Source organism: Mobula birostris, chromosome 13 (genome assembly GCF_030028105.1).
Source record: "Mobula birostris isolate sMobBir1 chromosome 13, sMobBir1.hap1, whole genome shotgun sequence".
Classification (NCBI taxonomy): Eukaryota; Metazoa; Chordata; class Chondrichthyes; order Myliobatiformes; family Myliobatidae; genus Mobula; species Mobula birostris.
The window spans coordinates 74,912,158-74,931,315 of record NC_092382.1 but is presented as its reverse complement, the minus strand read 5'-3'; the positions used below and the strand labels follow the sequence as shown (position 1 = coordinate 74,931,315).

General features: G+C 46.7%; 1 protein-coding gene across 3 annotated transcripts; it reads right to left on the bottom strand.

Moving 5' to 3' along the window:
* Positions 1-205: 205 nt before the first annotated feature.
* LOC140207002 (uncharacterized) lies at positions 206-11,595 on the bottom strand. 3 transcript variants are annotated; one of them, XM_072275319.1, is made up of 3 exons: positions 11,444-11,595; positions 11,159-11,306; positions 206-2,381 (listed from the first exon to the last, which is right to left on the bottom strand). In XM_072275319.1, the coding sequence occupies exon 3, from the start codon at positions 1,972-1,974 to the stop codon at positions 838-840; it is 1,137 nt and encodes a 378-aa protein (XP_072131420.1). In that variant the 5' UTR covers positions 1,975-2,381; positions 11,159-11,306; positions 11,444-11,595; the 3' UTR covers positions 206-837. The 3 variants fall into 3 exon arrangements, with proteins under 3 accessions (XP_072131420.1, XP_072131419.1, XP_072131421.1); XM_072275318.1 differs by having other exon boundaries at positions 11,159-11,595; XM_072275320.1 differs by lacking the exons at positions 11,159-11,306; positions 11,444-11,595 and adding an exon at positions 6,886-6,994.
* Between the last annotated feature and the right edge of the window lie 7,563 nt (positions 11,596-19,158).

The window sequence follows — 19,158 nt, the reverse complement described above, 5'->3', positions numbered from 1 at the left end:
CAATCAATATGCCCCCAAATTTGTTCATATTCCAGGCGCAGGCCCCAATTTTCTTACGAACTGTAACGCTTTAGAAACGAACCAGCAGCAATAGACTACACCAGGCGTCTGGTTTTGATGTTAAAATCACTATCTTTATTAGTATCTACTTATAAGATAGTAACTTAAACAAGATAAACAAAATTGAACAGTGTTATGTGTGTGTGTGTATATATATATATTTAAAGATAACTCCCAAACTATTGAGCTTAGAGGCTTGAGATGGTAAAGTATGAAAGTTCAGTTCATCCATGGAATAGTTGATGAGAGAGAGATATTTGTAATCCAAGGTAAATGTTGAGACAAGGCAATTATGTCAAATTCCACAGGCTCCACGGTGGTAAAACAAGAGAAAAGTCGCTGTAGATTTTATCCTTGTCGTTCTAAATCCACGTACGAATTATCACCGAAACGGACTTGTCACAAGGGGTATCATCTTCAAGTGAATTACCAGACCATACCCAGACACATAAGACATAAGTGGTCTTCACAAATCCGATCCACTCCAATGGATCAAATGAGGTGATAACCACACATTCGATGTTCACTGAATCAATAATTAACCCACCCTTGTGGGCATGGGAAAGTTCTAAACAGTGACCCTTGGCCACTAGTTCCCTTCTTTCGATCCTTCCATTTTTTCTCCTTTGTCTCCATCTGACTCTGAGTGTCTGTGTCCTTGGTTAAATCTAAACAAGCTGCGAGCGATGTAAACAAGCTGAAAGTCAGACTGATTCGCCTTCTTAATCTCTCCCTCTCCCTTAAAATGACAGTCCACAGGAAGTGAAACCTCGAGATTCATATCAATGCTCGCTCCCCAATGTGAACTGACTGGTGTGCCAGTAGTTGGGATGACTGAGTGAATCCTTTCCCACAGTCTGAGCAGGTGAACGGCCCCTCCCCAGTGTGAACTCGCTGATGACTCTGTAGGGTGGATGATCGAGTGAATCTCTTTCCACAAACTGAGCAGATGAACGGCTTCTCCCCAGTGTGAACTCGCAGGTGACGCTGTAGGGTGGATGAATGAGTGAATCCCTTCCCACATTCTGAGCAGGTAAATGGCTTCTCTCCAGTGTGAACTCGCTGATGACTCTGTAAGTCAGATGATCGACTGAATCTCTTCGCACATTCTGAACAGGTGAACGGCTTCTCTCCAGTGTGAACTCGTTGGTGACTCAGTAGGTCGGATGATCGAGTGAATCTCTTCCCACATTCTGAGCAGGTGAATGGCCTCTCCCCAGTGTGAAGTCGCTGGTGACTCAGTAGGGTGGATGACTGATTGAATCCCTTCCCACATTCTGAGCAAGTGAACGGCCTCTCTCCAGTGTGAACTCGCTGGTGGGTCAGTACGTGAAATGAATGAGAGAATCTCTTCCCACAGTCTGAGCAGGTAAAGGGCTTCTCCCCAGTGTGAACTCGGTGATGACTCTGTAGGTTGGATGACTGAGTGAATCCCTTTCCACATTCTGAGCAGGTGAACGGCTTCTCCCCAGTGTGAACTCGCTGATGACTCTGTAGGTCAGATGACCGAGTGAATCTCTTCCCACAGGCTGAACAGGTGAACGGCGTCTCCCGTGTGTGAACTGACTGGTGTGCCAGTAGGGTGGATAACTGAGTGAATCCCTTCCCACAGTCTGAACAGGTGAACGGCCTCTCTCCGGTGTGAACTCGCTGGTGCACCAGTAGGTCGGGTGACCAAGTGAAACCCTTTCCACAGTCTGAACAGTTGAATGGCCACTCCCCGGTGTGAACTGACTGGTGTCTCAGTAGCTGAGATGACAAAGTGAATCCCTTCCCACAGACTGAGCAGGTGAATGGCCTGTCCCCTGTGTGAACTCGCTGGTGACTCTGTAGGGTGGATGAACGAGTGAATCCCTTCCCACATTCTGAGCAGGTGAATGGCCTCTCCCCAGTGTGAACTCGCTGGTGAGCCATGAGGTCAGATGACCAAGTGAATCCTTCCCACAAATTCACCAGGTGACTAGCCTCTGCCCAGTGTGAACTGTCTGGTGTGTCCACAGGTGGGAAGACCGACTGAATCCCTTCTCACCCACAGAACAGGTGAATGGCCTTGACCAGTGTGAACTTACTGATGTACCTTCAGCTGAGATGACTGAGGGAATCCATTCCAACAGTCTGAGCAAGTGAATGGCCTCTCCCCATGTGTAAAATGATGGGCGTGCCAGTCAGTCAGATGATCGAGTAAATTCCTCCCCACAGTCTGAGGAGGAAGGATGATCGAGTGGTTCCCTTGCTCCACTTCTTAAATCTCTAGACAGAGACAGCAAAACTGGTGTGTTGTGTTCAAGATTCCCATAGACAAATTCCTTATAGTTTTTAACCTGTAAAAAGATTTACAAAATCCATCAATGGGTGAAGGACAACATTTCAGATGAGATTACTTTAGTCACCAAGGTGTGATCTGACATCACACTGTTACAGTGACAGTCAACCCAAGTTGGAAGGAGAAATCATCTTCTAACTGTGCAGAGTGCTGGTATCTGGAATTAAATGGTATCTGGTATCTGGAATTAAACTCTCTGATGCTCTTTCTGTCTGTATACGAATGGTGCATTTCTGCCGTCTCAAATCTGTGACTTGGATCAGTTTGACTCTCTCCACTGGTATTATTCCCTGTTCCCACTGAGCTACATAGGTCTCTGGCTCCACAGTAACTGAAACACTCTCACACAAATAGCCTTTGTTGACCTGCAGCTGGGATTTTCTTTTATGCACTGTTAATTTAAAGTGCCACAGTTTTAACACCATATAAAAATTTGCTGCTGAGATGAATGGTTGGTCTGTTAAAAGGAATTAAAGTGAATATTAGTATTATTTAAGGTTCTTGTCACAGTCATAGAAAAGTACAACACAGAAACAGACCCTTTGGCCTATCTAGTTTGTGCTGAACTATTTTAACTTTCTACTCCCATATCCCTATCATCCAGGCACCTACTCATACCTCTTAAGTGTCGAAATTGAGCTCACATTCACCATTTGTGCTAACTGCTCATTCCACAACCGGATGACCATCTGTGTGAAGAAGTTTCCCCTCATGTTCCCCTTAACGTTTCACCTTTCACTCTTAACCCACGGCCTCTGGTTGTGGTCCCACCCAATCTCAGTGGTAAAAGCCAGCTTGCATTTACCCTATCTATAACCTTCATAATTTTGGTACACCTTCATCAAATCTCCCCTCAATCTTCTACGTTCCAACAAATAAAGGCCTGACCTGTTCAATCTTTCCTTATAATCAAAGTCTCCAGACGTGGCAACATCCTTGCAAATTTTCTCTGAACTCTTTCAACCTCTAACATCTTTCCTGTAGGTAGGTGACCAAAACTGCACACAACAGTGCAAATTAGGTTTCACCAATTTCTTATACAACGTCAACATAACATCCATCTCCTGTACTCAGTACTTTGGTTTATGAAGGCCAATGTGCCACAATCTTTCTTTCCGTCCCTACCTAACTGGGGCACCACTTTTAGTGAACTATGGACCTGCGTTCCCAGATCCCTTCCTTCTACATCACTCCTCAGAGCCCGACCAGTCACTGTGTAAGACCTTGTTCCTACCAATGTGCAACACTTCACACCTGTCTGCATTAAATTCCATTTTCTGTTTCTCAACACATTTTTTCCAGTGGGTTCAGATTGCTCTGCAAGCCATGATAGTCTTCCTCACTGTCCACTACACCCCCAGCCTTGGTGTCAGCCACAAATTTGCTGATACAGCTAACCATGTTATCATCCAGATATCTGACATAGATGACAAACAGCAACAGATCCAGCAGTGATCCCTGTGGCACACCACTAGTCACAGGTCTCCAGTCAGAGAGGCAACCATCTGCTACCACAGTCTGGCTTCTCCCAAAGACAGTGTCTCATCCAATTTACTATCTCATCTTGAATGCTGAGTGACTGAACCTTCTTGACCAACCTCCCATATGAGACTCTGTCAAGTGCCTTGCTAAAGTCCATGTAGACAACATCCACTGCCTTGCCTTCATCCACTTTCCTGATAACTTCCTCGTGAGGCTCGATAAGATTCGTTAGACATGACCGAGCATGCACAAAGCCATGCTGCCTATCCTTAATCAGTCCACATCTATCCAAATAATTATATATCCAGTTCCTGCACATACGTTCCAATAACTTTTCCACTACTGATGTCAAGCTCACCAACGTATAATTTCCTAGTTTATATTTGGAGCCTGTCTTGAACAGCGGAATAACATTGGCTCCAAACCTCCAGTACCTCAGCTGTCACTGTGAATGATTTAAATATCTGTGCTTGGGCCCCGCCGATTTCTGCACTTGTCTTCCACAGGGTCACAGGGAACAACTTGTCAGGCCCTGGTTATTTTTCCATGGTAATCTGCCTTAAGACAGCAAACACCTCCACCTCTGTAATCTGTACAGGGTCCATGAAGTTGATGCTGCTTTGCCTCACTTCTATAGACCCTGTGACCATCTCCTGAGTAAATACAGATGGCAAAAAAATCTCCTCCATCTATTTTGTCTCCTCATATGGATTACCATTCTGATCTTTCAGAGGATTAATTTTCTCCCTTGCAATCTTTTCACTCTGAACATATCTGCAGAATCCCTGAAGATTCTCCTTCACCTTGTCTGCTGGGCAACCTCATGCCTTCTTTTATTTCTTTCGTAAGTGTTCACTTGAATATCCTGTACTTCATAAGTACCCCATTTGTTCCTATTTACCTGTAACTGGTATGTACCTCCTTTTTATTGATCTGGGAGATGAAAGCCAAAGGGGTGATAGAGCTGCATGGGAAGGTGGGTTTGTGTGTGTATGGGGGGGATTAAACTAAAGTTGCTGAAATTTTTCATTCCTGACTTTATCTGAAGTCTGAACAACATCTGTCTCCACAACCCTGCACTATATGTTCTGTTATTCAGGCTCCTCATGTTAGCCATTTCAGCCCTGGGAAAAGCCTCTGACTATCCACATGATCAATGCCCCTCATCATCTTAGACCCCTAAAAAAGGCATTAAACATAAACAAGGAAATTATACATGATTTGAGGATTTGTTAGAAATGTACAAAATTATGAGGGTATGGATAGGGTTAATGCAATCAGGCTTTTACCACTCAGTTTGGGTGGAATGACAACCAGAGGTCATGGGTAAGTGGGGAAGGTGAAAATTTAAGGGGAACATGTGGAAAACCTCTCAGTGAAATGGTTGAGAGTGTGGAATGAGATGCCAGCACAAGTGATGCATGTGAGCTCGATTTCACCATTGATGAGAAGTTTGAATGGGTATCTGTGTCCTGAGTAAATACAGATGCAAGAATGCTATGTAAAATCTACCCTATCTATTTTGCCTCCTCGTATAGTCATAGTCATGCTTTATTGATCCTGGGGGAAATTGGCTTTTGTTACAGTTGCACCATAAATAATTACTAGTAATAGAACTATAAATAGTTAAATAGTAATATGTAAATTATGCCAGTAAATTATGAAATAAGTCCAGGACCAGCCTATTGGCTCAGAGTGTCTGACCCTCCAAGGGAGGAGTTGTAAAGTTTGATGGCCACAGGCAGGAATGACTTCCTATGACGCTCTGTGCTGCATCTCGGTGGAATGAGTCTCTGGCTGAATGTACTCCTGTGCCCACCCAGTACATTATGTAGTGGATGGGAGACATTGTCCAAGATGGCATGCAACTTAGGCAGCATCCTGTTTTCAGACACCACCGTGAGAGAGTCCAGTTCCATCCCCACAACATCACTGGCCTTACGAATGAGTTGTTGATTCTGTTGGTGTCTGCTACCCTCAGCCTGCTGCCCCAGCGCACAACAGCAAACATGATAGCACTGGCCACCACATGTCCACACTGACCCCCTGGATAGACACAGGGGTCACCAGTACCTTAGCTCTCCTCACGTCTACCACCAGCTCCTTAGTCTTTTTCACATTATAGATACCATTCACAGTATAGATTACCATTCACTGATCGTCCAGAGTGGGCACGTTTCTGCACTGACCTTCTCCATGTTTCTATGACAGAGAAGCTGGCCAAACTTGATTGGAAGGGGAAACTGGTAGAAACTGACAACAGAGCAGCAATGGCTGGAGTTTCTGGGAGCAATTCGGGAGGTGAGTGATAGATACATCCCAAAGAACTGGAAGCATTGTAAAGTCTGGAGGGCAGAACCATGGCTGAAATGAGAAGCCAAAGCCAATGTAAAAAACAAAGAGAGGGCAAACAAAAGAGCAAAAACTATTGGGAAGCTTTTAGAAACCAACAGAAGATGACTTCAAAAAAAGTCAGCTGAGCTCAGGGTGTGGAATTATAATATTGTAGTCACTAATGAGTCTTGGTAGCACCCAACAGCCTGAGGCATTTAGAGAAACAAAATATCCGGGGCCTCAATATCTCTGGAAACCAAGGTTCCCTGCACCAGTTACCAAACTTTTATTTTGACAGGCACATACAACCCTCGAAACTTCACTTCTGAAGAACTCCCACTTACCAAGTGCTCCTTTGCCAGAAACATCCTGTCCCAATTCGCACTTGTCAGATCCTTTCTGATACCACCAAAATTGACCTTTCCCAAGTTAGAATCTCAACCTGTGGTCTAGACCTCTCTCTTTCCATATTTACTTGGAATCTCATAGTATTATGATCACTAGGTACAAAGTCTTCCCATACACTAATTTCTGTCACTAGCCCTGGATCATTTCCTGATAGCTTATTGCACACTTCTACTTTGAGAATTCTACTGGTTGAGAGCACATTTGACAAACTCTGTCCCATCTAGTCCTTTTACAGTATGGGACCCCCAGTCAATATATGGAAAGTTAAAATCACTTACTGTATCAGTCTTTGTTTCTGGCATAGTCTGTGATCTCTCTGTAAATTTGTTCCTCTCAATCCCTCAGACTTTTGGTTTCAACCAAGTCCCAGTAATGGTAACAATATCATAATTCAATACACTGAGCTCATCTGGCTTTCCCATGATGTTTCTTGCATTTGATTTACACAGCTCAGTACATTCGAAGCACCATGCTCAATCTTTTGATTGTTGACTTTGTCTGAAGTTTGAACAACATTTGACTGGTGTCAAGAAAACAACCACTTCCTCGATGTCACAGAAACAAAGGTGCTGGTTGTGGATTACAGAAGGAATGGAGACAGGCTAACCCCTATTGACATCAATGGATCTGGAGTTGAGAGGGTAAACAGATTTAAGTTCCTTGGCATAAACATCGTCGAGGATCTCATGTGGTCTGTACATCCCGGCTGTGTGGTGAAAAAGGCACAAGCATGCCAGTTTCACCTCAGAAGGCTGAAGAAGTTTGGAATGTGCCCCCAAATGTAAAGAACTTTCTACAGGGGCAAAATAGAGAGCATCTTGGCTGGCTGCATTACTGCCTGGTATGGGATCTGTACCTCCCTCAATCGCTGGACTCTGCAGAGAGTGGTGCGGACAGCCCAGTGCATTTGTAGATGTGAACTTTCCACTATTCATGACACTTACACTGACAGATGTGTAAAAAAGGGCCTGATGGATCACTGGAGACCTGATTCACCCCCAACCACAAACTATTCCAGCTGCTACCATCCGGGAAATGGTACCACAGCATGAAAGCCAGAACCAACAGGCTCTGGGACAGCTCCTTCCACCAGGTCATCAGACTGATATATTTATGCTGATACAATTGTATTTCTATATTATATTGACCATTCTGATGTACATACTGTTTATTACAAATTACTACAAATTGCACATTTAGATGGAGACGGAACATAAAGATTTCTACTCCACATGTATATGAAGGATGTAAGTAATAAAGTCAATTCACTTCAATGACTCCACTATCTGTTCTGGTATTCAGGCTCCCATCCACCCTGCAACTTCAGTTTAACATCCACTAGCACTAGCAAGCATGACCACTAGGATATTAGTCCCCTTCTAGTTCTGTTCCCCTAACTAACAAATCCCCTATCAGCCCTTTGACTTTCCTGTGCTAGCTAATTCCCTGCCAACAGTTTCTAACGTGGTCTACCTGTTGTCCTGGGGGATGGCCACAAGAGTACTCAGTGATGGCTATTTAACCTCATTCTCCTTCCTGACTCTCATCCAGTTTCCTGTGTCCTGCACCTTGGGTGTAACTCACCTCTCTTCGTGTCATATCTATCATCCCCTCTGATTTCTGAATGATCCGGAATTCATCCATTTCCAGCTCCAACTCCCTAACGTGCAGGGTCATAGGGAGTCAGGTATGTGAGGGTATCAGGGACACTGGAAGTCTCCCCACATTCCCACCAATGTCCCCTCTAATTTGTAATGACCAGTGTGTTCAAAAATCTTGTGCTGCACAATTCTTGCCCAGTGACAACATGTGAAAACTGAACTTTATATACAGAGGTATTCATTTCAACAGCAACCAAATCACTGGCGATAAGAACTTTGATCTCCTCTGGGTTCAATTGAGTTCATCTGCACTCTCACACAACCTATGTAGCAGGCCTATAGCAGGTAATGAAGGATTTTCTCACCAGTGCTTTTGCACACGGCCTATATGTGATTTTCTTGCTAAATTATGCTTTAAAAAGTCAGATTTCCAAATATCACTCCACTTCTTCCCACTTGCAAATTCTCCAGCAACTTTTGCATTGCCACAATACACACAGGGAACACCAGTTTCTATACTGGACATAAACATTTCTCCTGAACCCTCCCCCAGGTGACTGATGGTGGTGAACTTAGTGATGGCAATACCAATGAGTATTATCTCGCAAGACAATCCAGGTATTACCTAACCGGAAACCTTGGTTGCAGTATGAGGTCGTCCCTTTTAAAGGCTACTGCTGTGGCTTTTAGGTCCGGGGATACCAGTTGCTACACGGAATCCAGGTGTGAACTCCGGAAAGCCATTAAGGGTGCCAAGAGGCAATATCAAGCCAAGTTGGAAGTCCAGGCTAACCAGAGGGATGCGGCAGGGTCTAAATGAGATCACTGAGAGCAAAGAAAAGGCTGGGAATATCAATAACTGTGATGCTTCTCTTCCTGATGAACTAAATGTATTCTACGCCAGATTCGAACAGAAAAGGAGCATCCCGCTTCCTCCGGATGAACTGGACCTGGTGGCATTGAGGAGGGCGTTAGAATGGCCTTCCTGAGATAAATCCAAGGAAGGCCTCGGGCCCAGGTGGCGTCCCAGGACAGGTTCTCTGGGCCTGTGCAAGCGAGCTAGCTGGAGTGTTTGCTGACATCCTCAACTGCTCCTTGCTTCAGTCTAAGATCCCCTCGTGTTTTAAGAAGGCATCGATAATCCCAGTGCCGAAGAAGAGCAAGGTGGCATGCCTGAATGACTATCGACCTGTGGCTCTGACATCAATTGCGATGAAGTGTTTTGAGAGATTGGTTATGGCACACATCAACCACAGCCTACCGGTCAACCTCGACACTTTGCAATTCGCCTACCGGAGCAACAGGTCTACGTCAGATGCCATCTCTCTGGCCCTACATTCCTCCTTAGGACACCTGAAGAATAAAGACGCATACGTAAGGCTCCTTTTCATTGACTACAGCTCTGCCTTTAATACCATCATTCCAAATAAACTGATTCCTACGCTCCGGAACCTGGGCCTTAGCGCTCAGATCTGCAGTCGGATCTTCAATTTCCTCACAGACAGGACCCAGGCTGTAAAAATAGGGGACAAGCTGTCCTCTACAATCACTCTGAGCTCCAGTGCCCCACAGGGCTGTGTACTCAGCCCCCTGCTGTACTCACTGTACACCCATGACTGTGTAGCCAAGTTTCCATCGAACTCAATATATAAGTTTGCTGATGACACAACAATTGTAGGCCGTATCTCGGGTAATGATGAGTTTGAGTACAGAGAGGAAATTAAGAACCTGGTGGCATGTTGCAAAGACAATAACCTATCTCTCAATGTCAGCAAGACGAAGGAATTGGTTGTTGACTTCAGAAGGAGTAGCGGACCGCACGACCCAATTTACATCAGTGGAACAGGTCAAAAGCTTTAAGTTCCTCGGGGTCAATATCACAAATGACCTGACTTGGTCCAACCAAGTAGAGTTCACTGCCAAGAAGGCCCACCAGCACCTTTACTTCCTGAGAAAACTAAAGAAATTTTGCCTGTCCCCTAAAACCCTCACTAATTTTTATAGATGCACTGTAGAAAGCGCTCTTCTTGGGTGCATCACAACCTGGTATGGAAGTTGTCCTGTCCAAGATCGAAAGAAGCTGCAGAAGATTGTGAACACGGCGCAGAACATCACACAAACCAATCTTCCATCCTTGGACTCACTTTACACTGCACGCTGTCGGAGCAGCGCTGCCAGGATAATCAAGGACACGGCCTACCCAGCCAACATGCTTTTTGTCCCTCTTCCCTCCGGGAGAAGGCTCAGGAGCTTCAAGACTCATACGGCCAGATTTGGGAACAGCTTCTTTCCAACTGTGATAAGACTGCTGAATGGATCCTGACCCGGATCTGGGCCATGCCCTCCAAATATCCGGACCTATTTCTCGGTTTTTTTGCACTACCTTACTTTCCATTTTTCTATTTTCTATTTATGATTTATAATTTAAATTTTTAATATTTACTAATTTTTAATATCTTTAATATTTAATATTTGTACTCCAGGGAGCGGAAAGCGCAGAATCAAATATCGCTGTGATGATTGTATGTTCTGGTATCAATTGTTTGGTGACAATAAAGTATAAAGAGAAGGGCAGTAGTCTGTCTCACTGGAGTCTGGAACATTTGTGATGTGAAAGCTACTTGTTGTTCAGGGCAAAGGTGCTTGGTATCATTATGTACCCAGAGTGAATGGGTCAAAACATGTCCTCACGGGTAGAAAGGTCCAGAACAAGAGGAGGTAGAACAAGCAACACACACAAAATGCTGGAGGAACTCAGCAGGCCAGGCAGCATCTATGGAAAAGAGTACTAATGCTGAGTTCCTTCAGCATTTTGTGTGTGTTACTCGTTCTACCTCCTCTTGTTCTGGACCTTTCTCGCCATGAGGACATGTTTTGACCCATTCACTCTGGGCATCTGCAGACTTTCTCTTGTTTGTGATTGGAGATAGAACAAAGGTGATTTTCTCACCTGGTGATATAAAAGATTTTCTTCCCTTTCTCCGAGTTCCCAATCCTTGCATTTAGACAGCTGGAGCTCAGTTCTGTCTGAGAGATCCATCGGCTCCCATTCCCTCATCAGCCGGAAGCTTCCCGGGGCCCGTGTTCGGAGCCTGGGGCTGAAAGAGAGGGAAGGGAGCAGGACTGTCCCGGGATTCCAGGTCACGATGTCCGGAGTTCACAGCAAATGTCCCCGAAGTCGGTGTTGAAAAACCCGCGCCCAGAGATTCATTCTTACCGGCAGCTCACATCTTACCTGAGCCGATTTCCTGAAGCCCATGGATACCCGAGACCATTTGCATACTGCACGCATGCGTGATATTCGGGACCATCCGCAACCCTGACGCCTGCGCATTCGATCGATGCTTCAGCGACAGCGAAAATTGCAACGCAGAGGTTTCTGGGTAATTACGGTGCCATTAAAGGTTTCTGCAAGCAAAGGTTTCACGTCCGTACCTCAGTTTTTTTTTAAATGTGGATAACTGAGCAGCTCTTTTAACGCACAAAGCAGCTCCCATAAACAATACACTTAATATCAGCAAACTTTCCGCGTTTCTGATGCCAAAGTAGAACCTTCTTACAAATGCAGATATAAAACACGGGGGACCACCAAGCTGTCTGAAGCGCGGTCCTTTGAAAAGAGTGAAAATGACACAAAACGTTGAAAAGAGCAGGGAAGAAGGAGTTTAACCAACTTTAACAAGAGCCCTGAAGAATGTCATAACCCCAGTGCGCTCAGTCTCTTATTCAGCCTGGAAAGAAGCATGCAGGACATTGATGCAGGTGTGTAGGATCAGAGGCATTGGTCATGTGGATAGCCGGAGGCTTCTTCCCAGGGCTGAAACAGCTAACACGAGGGGTCATAGGTTTAAGGTGCTTGGAAGTAGGTACAGAGGAGATTTCAGAGCTACGTTTTCTAAACAAAGAGTGGTGTGTGTGTGGAATGCATCGCCAGCAACGGTGGTAGAGGCGGACACAATAGGGTCTTTTAAGAGACTCTTAGATAGGTACATGGAGACTAGGAAAATAAAGGGCTATGCAGAAGGGAAATTCTAGGCAGATTCTAGAGTAAGTTACATGGTCGGCACAACACTGTGGGCCGAAGGGCCTGTAACGTAATGTAGATTTCTATGATTCCGTGAAATTCAAGGGAAATCTATCCCACGGAGTGGTGACTAGTTGCAACCTGTCATCACAGGGAGAGTGAGAGGGAAACGGCAGGGATAGATTTTGATATACTGATATGGAACAGAAACATGGGCAGGGACCAGATGGGCCGAGTGGACTCTACAGTATACATTGTGAGTGTGATAGAGATAGTAAGTACCTGAGACACGGGATTTGATACAGAACTGCTTTATCTTTCACAGATCCACAATATTAAACATCAGTCCAGTTTAAGGCTAACATCAGCAGATCAGACTGCTCCAATCCTCAGTGACTAGGGTTCAGTACTGGGTGCGATGAGCAGCCGCAAGAACTGCAAATTTTGACGGTAGCAGTCCCTCATGAACCTGCAGCTGCCTTCAGTCATCGTGATGGTTAAACATTTAGCATAGAACTGATTTGAATTTCCTCCCTGATGTGAAGTTGCTGATGTTGCAGCAGCTGGGATGATTAAGTAAAACTCTTTACTCACTCTGGACTGAAATGTGGCCTCTATTTATTGTGAACTCACCGGAGCATCACAAGGTGGGTTAACTGAATGAGTCTCTTTGCACACACGGAGTAGGTGAACGGCCGCTTCCCAGTACGAAGCTGTTGTTGTATCTGCGATGGCCGACTGAATCCTTTCCAAAATAAGAGCCAGTGAATGACATAACACTGCTATCAACGTCATGGCAATGTATCCAATCAGATCACGGACATGGACACGTGATCGGGGTCTCCTTGTAGCGAGTGGGGCGCTGTCTTCTCCAGCATCTCCGCCTCCACATTCAAGGATCGGCGGCATTCAAGCGCTGGTGAAGTGACAGATACAGCGGAACTAACGTGTTTGTGATTCCCATGCACAAGTGCTTTGACTTTTCTACACTGTTAAAAGTTTGCAAAGCATATCAGTGGGTGAAGGACAGTATTTCAATTCAGAAAATTTTAGTCTCCATGGTGCCTTCTGATAAAAACACTGTCACAGCTCAAAACAATTTGGAGGAAAAAGAGTTCATCTTCTAACTGGCTACAGTTCCGGCATCAGGCACAATATCAAACTCTCTGCTTCTCTCTCTGTATCAAAATCGATCATTCATCCCCTTCATCAGTCTGTGACTTGGCTCAGTTTGTCTGTCTCCTTCGCATTCTGAGCATGCGCCACACACCCACTGAGATCACGTTTTATTTACACGGCTGCGACTAGAGACTTTCTGATTATTATGTCCCTTCTGGCATTTGACGGTGGTAAACTCAGAGTCAGCAATGGTATTGAACCTCAGGAGTAGTTTATTTGGGCTTTCCCGTTGCAGATCGATAAACGGCCGGTAGTGCGCGGCTGGATGAGTGGGTCGTTTTCAGACTGGAAGGGGGTAGCGTTTGGAGTACCCCAGAGATCAGTCCCTGACCACAGGTGTTCACAGTTTAATGGCCTGGCGGAGGCAGCGAGATGTGAGATGTCCCAGCCTGCTGGTGACGCAGAAAGAGTGGAGTTGGGGGGAGGGGAGTCTATTCACATACAACTTCGTAGCTTTGCAATCTGTACATAGTGCACTGTGGGGCTGCAGTGGCGGGTTGCATTGCTGGGATCAGTGCACGGTCACTGTGGGCTATGAGGATTTTGTGAATAAAGCGTCATTCTCCAATTTAGAATCTCAAGCCGGGGAGCAAGCCTATCGTTTGTATATTTAAGTTGTATTTATGCCATTGTGATAACCAGATACTGTAGTCCTCCACGACTTCTCTATCCAGGCATTTCAATATTCGACTTCATTCAGGAAGCTTAATAGTCTGAGTGTGGATAAATCTCCCGGACCTGATGGAATGCACCCTCAGGTTCGGAAGGAAGTAACTGGAGAGATTGCGGAGCCTGCAGAGAGACTTAGATAGCTTAGGGGAATGGGCAAGGGAGTGGCAAATGAAATACAATGTTGGAAAGTGTATGGTCATTCACTCTGGTGGACGAAATAAATAGGCAGACTATTATTTAGATGGAGAGAGAATTCAAAATGCAGAGATGCAAATGGACTTGGGAGTCCTTGTGCAGGATACCCTAAAGGTTAACTTCCAGGTTGAGTCGGTGGTGAAGAAGGCAAATGCAACGTTGGCATTCATTTCTAGAGGTATAGAATATAAGAGCAGGGATGCGATGGTGAGTCTCTATAAGGCACCCCTGAGATCACACAGACTATTGTGTGCAGTTTTCGGATCCTTATTTTACAAATGATATACTGACATTGGAGAGGGTTCAGAGAAGATTCACGAGAATGTTTCCAGGAATGAAAGGTCTACCGTATCAGGAAGGTCTGGCAGCTCTTGGGCGGTATTCCCTGGAGTTCAGGAGAATGAGGGGGGGATCTCATAGAAACATTTTGATTGTTAAATGAACTGAACAGATTAGATATGGCAAAGTTGATTTCCCATGGTAGGGGATTCTAGGACAAGAGACTTCCATATTGAAGGACGGCCATTTAGGACAGAGATGCGGAGAAATTTCTTAAGAGTGTCGGTGGTAAATAGGAGGAATTTGTTGCCATGATCTGCTGTGGAGGCCAAGTCACTGGGTGTATTTAAGGCAGAGGTAGATAGGTTCTTGATTAGCCAAAGCATCAAAGGGTAAGGGGTGAAGGCAGGGTAATTGGGATGACTGGAAGAATTGGATCAACCCATGATTGAATGGCGGTGCAGACTCGATGACCCAAATGGCCTACTTCTGCTCCAATATTTTATTGTCTAATGGTCTATTCCACTGTTTCGGCCCGCCAAAGTGCAGCCAATATTTCTGGGTATATGACCCATTCATATGAGAATTTAGCATTTTCTATTTTTCTGAGCTTCTCATAATGTGTACGGTTCAGTTAAACTTTGCTCCAGAATTCCCACACAATTGAAAGAGTTTATTACATTTTTTTATTTTATTTTTGCACTACTTATATAATTTAACTATTTAATATATATGTGTACGGGGTCTTTCTTTTGTTACATTTAAAATGGCGATTTTTGTTATGTTAATCTGTGGAATGCGGCTTTGTTGTGTTTTAACGCTTCAGAGAGTTTGCGCTAGCAGTTTATTGTGGTTTAGAGGGTGATAAGAGGGTGCTATTAGCCAATGGGTGGTTATGTATCGTTTTGTTTTCGGATGCTATGCTGTATGATATGACTGTGGACTGAGTTTTGGCGGGGAGTCGGGAGGAGAGACGAGGAGGACGGCGGACGTGCGGAGAGGCTCCGGTCGATCACTTCGGGTGGTCCCGAGCCGTGGGTCGACGGAATTCGGGTGGTCGTCTGACGTCGAACTTGAGCTCCAACGGTAGCGCGCGAAGAACTTGGACTTTGAATAAGTGTTGGCGCCTTTTTTTTTTCATTACTTTCCTCTCTGTATCACATGTATATTAATGCCCTAGAATTAGTAATATCTATAAAGTGTATGTGTTAAAATTTACTGGGTGTGCTGGCTGATGATTGATGTTTGTGATTGATTCGGGCGACGATTGACCCTGAGGGGACTGCTGAAGCAGGTGCTGGGCGGGATTTCCCCTAGACATACACGAGCCAAAATAACGGAACGTTACAAGTGGGGGCTCGTCCGGGATTTGGATTTTTTTTTCGGGAAAGTTGTACTTGTGGATTTGCGGAGTGGGTATTACCAGATTCCGATGAGCGAGACTGATAAGGAGAAGACAGCCTTTATCTGTCCCCTGGGGTTTTTCCAGTTCGAACGAATGCCCCAAGGTATCTCGGGGGCCCCAGCCACCTTTCAGCGGCTCATGGAGCGGACAGTGGGGGACATGAACCTGCTGGAGGTATTGGTGTACCTGGACGACCTGATAGTGTTCGGATCTACGTTGGAGGAACATGAGGAGCGGCTGCTGAAGGTGCTGAGTCGGCTGAAAGAGGAAGGGTTAAAACTTTCCCTGGATAAATGCCAGTTCTGTAAGACGTCAGTCAGTTATGTTGGGCACATAATCTCGCGAAATGGAGTGGCCACCGATCCGGATAAGATAGCCGCAGTCACCACCTGGCCGAGACCTCAGAAGGTGAGCGCCTTACGCTCGTTTTTGGGGTTTTGCGGATATTACCGGCGATTCGTGAAAGGATATGCGAAAATGAGTCATCCATTGAACCAGCTGTTGTGTGGCTATCCACCTATGGGGGGGAGGAGGAGGAAGGGAGACCGAGGGTCGGAGGTAGGAGGATACTTGAACCCGGGGGAGCCTTTTGGAGTGAGGTGGGATGCTCAATGTGAGGAGGCGTTCCAATCTCTAAAAAGGGCGCTGACACAGGCCCCAGTGTTGGCTTTTGCTGATCCCCGGAAGCCGTATGTTCTACACACTGATGCCAGTCACGAGGGTCTTGGGGCTGTTCTGTACCAGGAACAGGGAAACGGATTGAGGCCAGTGGCGTTTGTCAGTCGGAGCTTGTCGCCATCTGAGAGAAACTATCCCACTCACAAGCTGGAGTTCTTGGCATTGAAATGGGCGGTGGTAGACAAGTTGAGTGACTACCTATACGGGGCCCAGTTTGAAGTGAGAACTGATAACAACCCCCTCACTTATATCCTGACTTCGGCGAAGCTGGACGCTACTGGGCACCGGTGGGTAGCAGCCTTGTCTGCCTATGAGTTCAGCCTGAAGTACCGCCCGGGGAGTCGGAACATCGATGCAGATGCCCTGTCTCGTCGGGCGCACGACGAGTCGGGCACGGCCGAGGAGTGGAAGAGTGTCCCTGCCCAGGGAGTAAAGGCCATGTGTCAAGTTGGGAGCGACGGGGAAGTAGGAGCACAGATGGGAACGGATCGGGCAGTAGATCAACTGGGGGCTGACGGTGACGCGCTGCCCACTGGTTACTGTAATGTGACTGCTCTGAGGAACCGGCAGCTGCCGGAGTTGAGTCACCAGGAAGTACAGGCGGCTCAGCGTGATGACCCAAGCCTTGGCACTATCTGGTACGCGGTTAGCCAGGGTGATATGGGGCAGGTGGAGAAGGCGAAACATGCCTCCGTTCCTCTACTACTGAAGGAGTGGCCCCGGTTGAAGCTGAAGAACCACGTCCTGTACCGAGTCACTTCGCCTCCGGACCACCCCCGGCGCTGGCAGCTGGTCATGCCCGAGAAGTATCGAAAGGCTGTGCTTCAGGCTCTACATGATGATTCCGGGCACTTAGGGGTAGAGAAGACCTATGGATTAGTCAAGGACCGGTTTTACTGGCCCCGGATGAGGGGGGAGGTGGAAGAATACTGTAAGACCTGTAGCCGTTGCGTCAGGAGGAAGACCTTGCCTGCGCAGGCGGCTCCGTTATCCCACTTGCAGAGTGCAGGACCCATGGACCTGGTGTGTATGGATTTCCTGTCTATTGAGCCGGACACCAGCAATACCGCGAATGTTTTGGTCCTCACGGATCACTACACTAGATATGCGCAGGCTTTTCCTACTAAGGATCAGAAAGCGACTACAGTGGCGAAGGTGTTATGGGAGAAGTACTTTGTTCATTATGGCCTTCCCCGGCGGATCCACAGTGATCAGGGACGGGACTTCGAGAGCAGGCTTATCCATGAATTGCTGGATATGCTTGGGGTTGAAAAGTCCAGAACCACCCCCTATCACCCTCAGGGTGATCCTCAGCCCGAGAGGTTTAACCGGACCCTGCTGGACATGCTCGGCACCTTGGAGATTGGACGGAAGAGTAAGTGGAGTCAGCACATCGCCCATTTGGTTCATTGTTACAATTGTACTCGCAATGATGCTACGGGGTACTCGCCCTACTATCTGATGTTCGGACGGGAAGCGAGGTTGCCCATTGATCTGTGTTTTGGGACTGAAGCGGGGGAAATACCTTCGAAGCCATGTCTGAAGTACGTGTCCGATATGAGGAGAGAGTTGAAAAGGGCGTACGAGTTGGCTGAGGCGGCAGCCACCAAGCAGAACCAGCGGAATAAAAGGAGGTATGATCAGAAGGTAAAGTTCGTCCAGCTATTGCCGGGAGACCGAGTCCTCATCCGGAATTTAGGACTACAGGGTAAGCACAAGTTGGCGGACCGTTGGGCAGCCACCCCATATGTGGTGGAGAGTCAGATGCCGAATCTCCCGGTTTACCGGGTGAGACCTGAGGGCGGGCAGGGGCCTGTCAAGGTACTCCATCGGAACCACCTGTTGCCTCTGGGTCAAGAGGTGAAGATGGACCTAGAGTCCGAATGGGAGTTTACTCCTAGTACGAGGACTCTGCGAGGGCGCGGGGCGCGGGAAGAGGCCGCTGCGAAGAAAACGGGGCCGGTCCCCACCTCGAGAAGGGATACGTCATCGGAAGATGATGATTCGGACGTGTGGTACCTGCTTCCGTTCGCTGATTCCCCGGTGCCAGGAGAAGAGACTCTTGGCCCTTCCATCACTGAGTCAGGGGGACCGAGGGAGGGTGTTGCAGAGCCGCCTGTATTACAGCCGGCATTGGGGGAGGAGAGGGTGGAGGCAGAACCCGAGCCAGAGGGCTCACCGGGGCAGAGGGATCCCGGTGAAGGGGAAGGTCCGACAGATCGGCTCGAGGGGTCACCTGGGGTGTCTGAACAGGGAGAGTCCACAGAGGAAGTCCTGAGGCCTCAGAGGAGTAGGCATCCCCCGGAAAGACTCACTTATATAGCGCCGGGAGAGCAGGGTGTAATCTCTACTGCCCTGCAAAGTTATGTCACTGCTTTATGCACCTGGGTTGGGTTTTGTGTTTTACAAGGAGTACTAGTGAATTCTGTTAACGTCATGAGGGCATGACTTTTTTTAGGTGGGGGGAGAGTGTACGGGGTCTTTCTTTTGTTACATTTAAAATGGCGATTTTTGTTAT

Excerpts from the sequence above, each read along its gene's own strand:
- LOC140207002 (XM_072275318.1), bottom strand. The coding sequence starts at position 1,974 with ATGGCTCACCAGCGAGTTCACACTGGGGAGAGGCCATTCACCTGCTCA.